This window comes from Amblyraja radiata, unplaced genomic scaffold, assembly GCF_010909765.2.
Source record: "Amblyraja radiata isolate CabotCenter1 unplaced genomic scaffold, sAmbRad1.1.pri scaffold_425_ctg1, whole genome shotgun sequence".
NCBI lineage: Eukaryota > Metazoa > Chordata > Chondrichthyes > Rajiformes > Rajidae > Amblyraja > Amblyraja radiata.
In genome coordinates, this window is record NW_022630531.1 from 24,068 (window position 1) to 33,849 (window position 9,782).

The window sequence follows — 9,782 nt, forward strand, 5'->3', positions numbered from 1 at the left end:
TGTTGGAGCTACTCACTTTCATTTGTGCCGAGAGGAACATAGTTCACATCTCAGGTCAACAACTTTTCATGAGAACTGGGAAAAAGTGAGAAATATAAGCTTGTTTTATAGCTTCCAGTTCTGATGAAATGTAATTGAAAACAAAAATAAGGTTGGAAACAAATAAATTGCAGAATAATTAAATGCTGTTCAGTTCTATCTCTACAATGGAGGGCACAATTAAAGGCATGTCCCACGGTACGAGTTCATTCCAAGAGTTCTCCCGAGTTTGCCCTGATTCGAACTCGGAGATTTACGATACTGGCCAATCGTCGGTACTCGGGGCTCTCGTGGACATTTTTCATCATTTTGAAAAATCTTCACGAGTCTTCCCGTGCATTACCTGCCGTTAGCGAGTCTTCCCGAGTACCTGCCATTAGAGCTAAGACACGTCCCCGAGCTCCGACATACCCGCTACGTTCATTCTCCGTGCTTACCATGAGTTTGATTTTTTTTAAACTCGGGAGAGCTCTTGGAATGAACTCGCACTGTGGGACAGGGCTATTAGGTTTCTATATGTGTGGAAGGTAGGAATTGAAAGAAATCGATTTTAGGTTTAATGACATAGTGCTTGGAGATTATGGCGATAGAAGCAGGAAATCTCTGAAGTTTGATGATCTACTTCCAGTGGAGTAAAGGAATTTGATGTGTTAAATTATGTGGATGTAGGAACAAACTGAAACACCTCCAATAATCTATATTCCATCCTATGGGGAGAAGGCAGGAAGGGGATACTGATTGTGGATGATCAACCATGATCACAGTGAATGGCGGTGCAGGCTCAAAGGGCCAAATGACGTGCTCCTGCACCATTCATGTAATTGTCATATGACATTGTCTATTGTCTATATAATGGAATTCAGAAAATTAAACAATGCCTTGTTGCCAAGAGATGGTCTGTAATGTTCCGTTTCTGTGGCAGCGTTAGGTCAGTTCAACAACCTGATGGGACAGTAGCTTTTTTTGAACTGGGAGTGTGGGACATTTACACTTCTGCATCTACTGTGGTAACAGTGAGAAGAGAGCACGGCTTATCACATTTCAATTATCAGTTGAACAAACTTAACCTGAACAGCTTGGTATTCCTAACATCTTTACATTCTGAGACCTTTCCTTTAAAAGATCTTTCAGGGAAAGTGTTACGACTATCCACAGAAACTGCATGTCTTTTGTAATCAATTCCCCTTGCAATAGACAATAGCCTTCTTTGTGTCATCAGAAGGCTAAATTCAATCTGGAAATTGTCCTCTTGGGGAAAGACCATCAAATTTTCTTTATTTATTGTGACATTTGGATCGATACAGGTATTGTAATTTTCTTTTCCACTTACCTTGTGTAGTGCTGATTTACATAAGATGTTCACTCCTGTATATCTGTATGAGTGTGGGAAGCCAAATGTTTCAGGACATTTTATAGTGGAGACTTGTGTGCACAAAATTACATATGTTTTCCAAGTGATTTCCATCACATAAGCAAAGAAATTAAGGAATTTCACAAGCTCTTGGTTTGAAACGAATTAAATATAGTTTAGAGATACAACATGAATCAGACGCTTCGGACCAGTGATTCTATGGTGACCATCGATCACCGATTTTAGTTTAGTTGTTCATTGTCATATGAAAAGCTTGAAATTGCATGCTGCAGGTAAAGGAAAGCCGATACATGATTGCAATCAAACCATCCACAGTGTACAGGTGAAGGGTAAATAAAGATTTTAGAGTGGAATGATTGTAATCGATGTCAGCAGACCTCTTACAGTCTGCACGCTGATGCAGACCAGCACGCAAAGGATCGCCTTGCTCAGGCGCCAGTTGGTCTCGACATTCATACTGGTTCAAGAGTGTTTTATTGTCAAGCTTGTTTTATTGTCTTATGTCCCAAAACAGGCTATTTTGGCGAGACAGAGACGGTAAGTTGGATTGAATTGTTTTATTTTAATGAAACAACGAGCCAACGAGAGTGGAACCAAATTTACAAGGTGGCTTCCACAAGTGTAAGCGATAGACTGACAGTTACTGATAGTTACAGCAAAAACACTGCCAATAGAACACCCACCCGTGCTCAGTGACTCCTCCCTCCCGTCAATCATGCGGGTTCTATTACCCAGAGCTACACTATGTTTTTACTTTTTCAAACACTCCCTACACATTAGTGGCAATTTTATGGAGGCCATTTACGGAACCTAAAACGCTGCATGTGTTTGGGATGTGGGAGGAAACCAGAACACCCGGAGGAAACCCACACAGCCACTCAAACTCCTCTGTACCCAATGTCCATATTGAACCAAGGTTTCTGGTGCTGTGAGGTAGTAGCTCTACCGGCTGCGCCATTGTGCTGCTCATTTTATGAGTGCAAATTCCATTGTTTTCTTTGTTTTGAGTTTTAGTTACTTTGAGAATAGAGCAGGATTGCTTTTGAGTCAGTTTATAGACACATAATCTGCGAGAATTGCCAATCCAATGATAAGGAAGTGCTACACTGAACTATTATCTACCTCTTTGATGACCCTTGGACTATCCTTGATCATACTTTGCTGGGTTTATCTTGCGCTGTAAATGGGTCGATTGCAAACGTGTATTGTCCTTCTGCTGACTGGTCTGCACGCAACAAATGCTTTACACTGTACCTCGGTACACGTGACAACAAACTAAACGTAAACTCAAGAGCATAGACCATAGAACAGTACAGCACATGAACAGGCCCTTTGGCCCACAATGTCCGTGCCACGGCTGATGCCCGGTTAAACTAATCTTCTCTGCTTGTCTGCTCTGTACCAATTCTATTTAATTATTATATTAGTTATTTTGCAGCCACTTTAAATTAGAATCATGTGGAGGTGCATTTGTGGAATTGAAGAGTCCCTTGCATCATCGGAGGTAAGTATTTTTGTAATTTCCTGTTGTTGCATTGCATTTACAAAATTTGTATTTGTATTATCGCCGGAGTCCCATTGTTCTTCACGGCAGTCCCCTCACGCCTGATCCCCATTGTCTTCCCCTCCCACCCCCCCCCCCCCCCCCACTCTCATTGAACGATGATTGCGGGTCGATCATGAAGCCCCACTGCCGCTGAGGATCCCGTTGCCACTGAGGCTCCCGATGCCGCTGAGGCTCCCGCCACCGCCGAAGCTGCAGTTGCTGCTGAGGCTTCCATCACCGCCACTGCTTAGGTTCCCTCAGCCCAGGCAGACCTCGCCATCCGGCTTCACCTCGGTCCCCTGGGAGGCCTGTGGGGCGAGTCTAGCCAACAGTCGGCGGCGCGTTTGTTTAAAAAATGCATTGGCTTTCATGCATTCCATATTAATGCACTTCTCAAGTCACTGAATATTTCAATACTGTTTTCTCTAAAGTCTAATTCACTATGATGCAGTTAATAATAGTGACCAATTATTCTGCAGGCACTGAGCTGCAGGTCTACTACAGGTAACTATTTGGTGGCTGGTTTATCTGAGCAGCTGGCTCAGTATGAACAGCTGGTAGTGCAGCTCATAGACCAATATCCGGACAAAGAGACCCAGCTACAAGTGAGAGATGAACACCTTAAGGTAACATCAATTCCAGTTGAATATTTGTTACCCTCACTGAGTGAGCTATTACAGTGATCTGTGTACTTTGTGTTTGCATTTCTGCAGTTGGATTTCACTTTAAAGCCTGAAAATTCAGTCCAAAATATTGCAAGTTTTCTTTTTAACAATAACAATTAACAATGCCTCTCATTTTCTAAAGCAAAGACTATTGTTAAACCGTTTCACGTCGTGTGTCGGATCTTTTCAAGGAAATTGAAAGGATGACTTCACACTTGGTTTAGAAGGTTGTACTTCAAAATAGACTACAAAATGTTATTGAAAAGTCATACTCAAATGATTTAAGCAGAAAGTCATGCCTGATGTTTCCTGTACAATACTGAGAGAATGCTGCAGCTGAAGTGGCAACTTTCAAATTAAATGTTAAATTAAATCGTGTTTGGTGTCTCAGGTGGAAGTGAAATATTTTATTTTGGCAAATTTTAGAGAAAGAAATGTGTTTTCCAGGGTGACTTTTCCAGTCTTTACCCCAAAATTTCAAGTAGTTGATCCACCACATTAGCACATTATCACATATTTACTATTTTCAAATTAGTTACATGGTTTACGACATTCCAATGTTAATTGAACAAAAAGGTCCCTTATAAGCAACGTTGGCTGGTTCGGCAGGTCCGGCAGAAATGTCCATCAGGTCCGGCAGAAATGTTTCCCAGCCAGTTAAAAGAAGCAAGAGTGGGAACAGCTGAGGTTCTGACTAAATGTTTTCAGTTTTCCCTTGCCAAAGGAATTGTTCAAATTGTCGAGGAGTGCTTCCTGTTAGTATATAATAGCAAAGATGAAATTGTACAGGAGAAGATGCAGATGGGATTTAGTTTAGTTAAATGTCACATTTATCGAGTAAACTATAAAAGAATAAAATACTCAGAGGGATTGCCGTGAGTGCAGTGATCTTGGAGTCTGGTGCGAGTGCGGACAGCTTTCTGACTTTGGGCGGACAGGGACTGCAGAGAGAGTACAGCGGTCGGTGAAGGAGCATGTGTGTAGCCTGGGCATTGAACTGATGGCTGTGGGTCTCCGCCTATGCTGGGTGCCCTAGAGATTCTCACACACCGCTGTGGTGGCTGTTTATGTTTAATCTTTATGTAGTTTTGTCTTGTTGCTTTTTTGATATGACTGTGTGGTAAATTAAATTTTACTGTACCTCAGTGCATGTGACAATAAATGACCATTAAACCATTGAATGCAAATTAATAATTTCATCCCGTGATTTTATTATGATAATTTTAATATCTTAATAACAAGGCGAATTGAAGAATTGGTGCTCTTGAATTACAAATGTTGCGAGTGTGTGATTTCCATTCTATGCTGCCCAGTTTTTATCATTGTTAGGAGGTATTAATCACGTTAACTTTCTCAGTTACTGGAAGACCTCAAGGTAAAACTCCGTGAAAACGAAGAAGCATTATTGGAAAAGACGCAACTTGTCGATGTGTTGCAGAAAAAGCTTAATAGGAATAATCGGGATCTAGCGGTAAGGACATCATTGTTTGCTGCTGTGTGAATGTCTATTTGAGGGAAAGATCTCTGCAACCGGCTAAGGGATTCTGTTGTAACTGGCAGTGAAATAAAAATGGAGGGGAGCCTCTTGGAAATAAATCTGTAAATATGAAAAAATGTGAAGATTTTCTTTTGTATAAATCTTCCCATTCTTTTTTTCATTGCAACATTGCCATTCTGGTTATGACAGGTTGTTGGCATTGCTGATCTGTGCCACCAATTTTTTGAGCCCTGATCAAGATCAGAAGAGATCTGCTATTTAAGATGCCAACAACACATGAACTCTTGATTATAATGCAACAGCGTCACTACCAATTATATCTATCTTCCATCTATTCTATTCCATATATATTACTAAAACTCTCATCTTGACCACTTCCTCTCTGCTATGTAATTAAATTTGATCAACAACGATCCTGCTTAATGCTACGATTGTGTTGGGGAATGGGACCAGGCCTCCTGTGCGACCGGGACACAACATTTTAGTTGTTCTTCTTTTTCCCATCCACTAGTGGGAGAGTCTAGGAGTAGAGTTCATATCCTCAGATTTAAAGGAGATTAGGAGGGATTTCTTTAGATTGAAATAAGCGGTTGCCCATTTAATGCATTTGCATTTTTGGTTCTCTGACAACGGCATGCGTGTTTGCAACTATGTTTGTCAAAGTGTAGACAATGCAGGCTCGTAGAATATTTTCAAGATAGTGGGGATTGATTCATGATAAACTGGGTGAATGTATACATTAGGTATTACATCACACTGTGTTTTTGATTTTCTGTTTTTGGATTGAATTCTGTTTTTAATTTGTGTCATTGTGATGTCTTTAATTACTTGTTTTACTCCGATTATATGTTTTTATTCCGATTACTATGTAAGGTGTACTTGAGATTTTGTATGAAAGGCGCCCATTAAATATAAAATTTATTTATTATTATTTATTATTAGTGATGATCTTAATGAAAGGCAGAACATACCTGATGGTCTGAATCGGTATTCCTGCAGAATGTGAAAACAAACAACTGCAGGTGCTGGTTTATACCAAAGATAGAAGTGCTGGAGTAACTCCGTTGAATAAGAACCATTGAATGCAAATTAATGATTTCATCTCCTGATTTCATTAATGATAATTTTAATTTTAATGTCTTAATAACAAGGCAGAATTGAAGACCTAACTATTGGCGCACTTGAATTACAAATGTTGCGTGTGTGTGATTTCCATACGATGTCGCCCAGTTTTGATCACTGTTAGGAGGTTTTAATCACTTGTTAACTTCCTTAGTTGCTGGAAGACTTCAATGAAAAACTCTGGGAAAGGGAAGAGGAACTGCGAGAAACAACAGAACACGTGAAAGTACTGCAGAAAAAGCTGGAAAGGATGAATTGTGTGATAATGGTAAGGAAATCATTGTTTGCTGCTGTGTGAATCTCTAATTACAGGGCGGCGTATTACTTCTATTACAGCGTAATCTCTATTACTTCAGCGGCGGGCGTGGTGAGGGTGAGTCATCGCCAGGGCTCGCCGGAGGGGAGCACTCTGATTTGCTGAAGCCGCGGTCTGCAGAGCTCCAGCCGGCGCTGCGTCAGTAGAATTCTGTAGAATTCATTGCCACAGAAGGCTGTGTAGGACGTCAGTGGATATTTTTAAGGCAGAGATAGATAGATTCATGTTTAGTACGGTGTCAGAGATGAAGGGAGTAGAACAGGAGGAAGAGATAGATGATTGGATGGCGCAGGAGAGTTGATGGGCCAATTGGCCTAATTCTACTTCTATCACGGGACCTTATGATAACTGTTTTAATTTTGATGACTACTTGACAAATCCATTTTGACAGCTTCAACTTTTCTTGCTTATCTGCTTGGCTTATTCATTTCATTCATTTAATGTTACTTTAGAAAGCTGCATTATTCTAGGCTTAATGGGACTGTCCCACAGGTGACTTTTTAGGCGACTGCAGGAGACTATGCCGTCGTCACATGATCGTCACATGTTCGCAGGTGGTTGTTGGAAAGTCACCTTCATGGACGTGAGGAGTTCCAGCATTCTGAGAACCCATCGCGGCATCCTTATGGATCCTTTTTTCAACATGGAGAGTAGCGAGAATTCCCGTGCCATAGGTCCTAATGGGTTGCCAGGAGGTCGAAGGTTCCCGTAGGTTATAGCCGGTGCAGACCGGTGACAAAACGCCTAAGTGGAACAGGCTCCCGAAAGTCTTTTTCGTTTAATTTGGCTACTTTTTAATTTTTTTAGGAGTTAGTTGAAGATGTAAGAAAGCTTGAAGATGAGAATGAGGACCTGGACAACAAGTATTACGCTGAAGATTATGCCAGCTATATCAAGATCTGTGGTTTGAGGGCGACCCATAAAGCTGAATTAACAAATCTCAAAGGTAAACACAGCACCCGGCTCTGTAAAATCAGGGAGAAACATGCACAAGAAACATCACAGAAAGATCAGTGCTGTTTACAACTTCACAAAGATCTCCAACTTTTAAGACCTCACGCCAGGTTCTGTGCACCCCTTGCAGAACAGGCAACTGGTTCTTTAAATTATTTCAGCGAATGGAAGATTAACGAACTGGAAGGTAATTACTCAAAGTTGACCTGTTAATATTTTTGGCCATAAATGGTCCTACCGCAGATTTGTACATCTGTCGTCTCGCGGTATGGAGTAGGTTTGCCCTAAAATATTCTAGCATTAGAGGAATGGAGTGGATTTTATGACGAAACATCACTTCATTTTTGTTTTGCGGTGTAATTCTCTGGTCCCTGTAACCTCGTGAGATTTTGTGTATGCAAATTGGTTGCTGTAATTCCCATATTTTATCACTGATCACACTTAAAAATATACTTCATTGGTTGGTAAATGGGTTGGTACATTCAGTGATCAGGAAAAGTAGCGTGTAATCTAAGTTTTTTTCATTCAGGTATTCTTGTCAGATTCCTTGATCAGAAGATAGTGATGTTTAAAGGATTCAATAAAATAATTATTTGAGAAGCATTTGTAAGAGTCTGCCAAATGGCTGACAGGAACACACAGTAGTCATTTGGACAGATTCGTACAGATGCTTTTCAAAACATTCTCTTCTTGAATCCTTTAAACATCGCTATCACTGAATTTTCATTTTGAGAGGATGCTGATAGTTAAAACATGACATCGTGAAGGGCGGCCTGGTGGCGCAGCGGTAGAGTTGCTGCATTTCAGCGCCAGAGACCTGGGTTTGATCCCGACTGTGGTGTTTGTCTGTACGGAATTTGTATGTTCTCCATGTGGGTTTACGTCCAGGTTCTCCGGTATCCTCACACTACAAAGACATACAGGTTTGTAGGTTAATTGACTTGGGTTAATGGTAAATTATCCCTAGTGTGTGTAGGATAGTGTTAGTGTGCGAGGATCATTGGTCGGCACAGACACAGTGGGTCGAAGGGCCTGTTTCCACGCTGTATCTCTAAATAAAATCATTTGAAGACATTTTACCATTCACAATGCACTTGCCAGAAATGGTACATCAAAGTATTTTAATTTCAAATAGCTTTTAAATGAGAAGGCCACAGAGCAACCATGACACTTCATTATCTCCATGAATGTCTTATCTCTGTGAGACTTGAGCTGTGTTTGCATGACAGTTTACGGAAGTGAGGGTGAAACCAGGGACAAGGTAGATAGACTATATTTAGCAGCAGAAGAGGATATTCATTTGGAATAATTTAAAATAAATAAGGGTTTTAATGGAGCAGGGAAGAATGATCATTTTGTTTGTTTTGGGATTAAGTAACTTTATACCTTAATTTCCAAAATGTTGAGGAGACACATTTTCTGTGGAGCTTTATTCAAGCTTCTAATCATTTCTCACTAGTAATAGTTAAGGAATTTATCATTGGATAAATATGTAAATGGGATTACCATTGTGCCTGAGCAATCTTCAAGCTTAATGAATTGTAGCATTTCAAGGATATTTTATGATTTCAAATGCCGGTAAATAGTAGAACATATGATTTTCACTAATTGCCATTAACTGCAGTGGAAAAAATTGCAAACTGTGGAAGTATTGCTTTATTTACAACAAATATCAGATCATTATGGGTGTTTTTTCCTTTCTCTTTCTTTAAGAACAAGTGACGCTTCTGTACCAAGAGGCTGTAAGATCAGAGGACAGGTCTTTGTCAATGGAAGCTTCATACCTGTCTAAAATCAAGCAGATCCAAGAGGAGCTGGACAATGTACAGGTACCCCAAATATAAGTCCCTTGCACCTGGTGACGATTAACTGAATATTGATCTGTTTGCCATTTACCTGGAATGAAATGACTTCATCTTTTCAAAAAAGGAAAATTGATGGTTTGATATACTGTGAGTTGTTGAAGCATTGTAGGAAGCAATTTAAAACATTTTTGTTTACATAGTTAGTTATGTACATTGTATATTTTTAATCTGGGCTCAACTGTATGAAGGAATGCTTCCCTACATTTCACTGCTCCATTCCGTGTAGAACCCCTTTCTGAAGAGTAAGTGACATGGGATAGATGCGAGCCTGCAGGAAAATTCAATCATAAAATAGTTGTGGTAGAATCGATCTGTCAGCAGTGGCACATTAAAAGTATAATGCATGCTAAAATTATTTCGAGAGTCATACTGCTCAGAAACAGGCCCTTCAGCCCAACTTACCCA

General features: G+C 40.3%; 1 protein-coding gene across 2 annotated transcripts; it reads left to right on the forward strand.

The window, feature by feature from the left end:
* The first annotated feature begins 2,843 nt into the window (after positions 1–2,843).
* LOC116969936 (golgin subfamily A member 6-like protein 1) lies at positions 2,844–9,356 on the forward strand. 2 transcript variants are annotated; one of them, XM_033016694.1, is made up of 6 exons: positions 2,844–2,915; positions 3,437–3,583; positions 4,980–5,093; positions 6,397–6,510; positions 7,366–7,504; positions 9,226–9,356. In XM_033016694.1, exons 1-6 carry the CDS (start codon positions 2,868–2,870, stop codon positions 9,354–9,356), a joined length of 693 nt encoding a protein of 230 aa, XP_032872585.1. In that variant the 5' UTR covers positions 2,844–2,867. The 2 variants fall into 2 exon arrangements, with proteins under 2 accessions (XP_032872585.1, XP_032872584.1); XM_033016693.1 differs by lacking the exon at positions 9,226–9,356 and having other exon boundaries at positions 7,366–7,768.
* Positions 9,357–9,782: the final 426 nt, after the last annotated feature.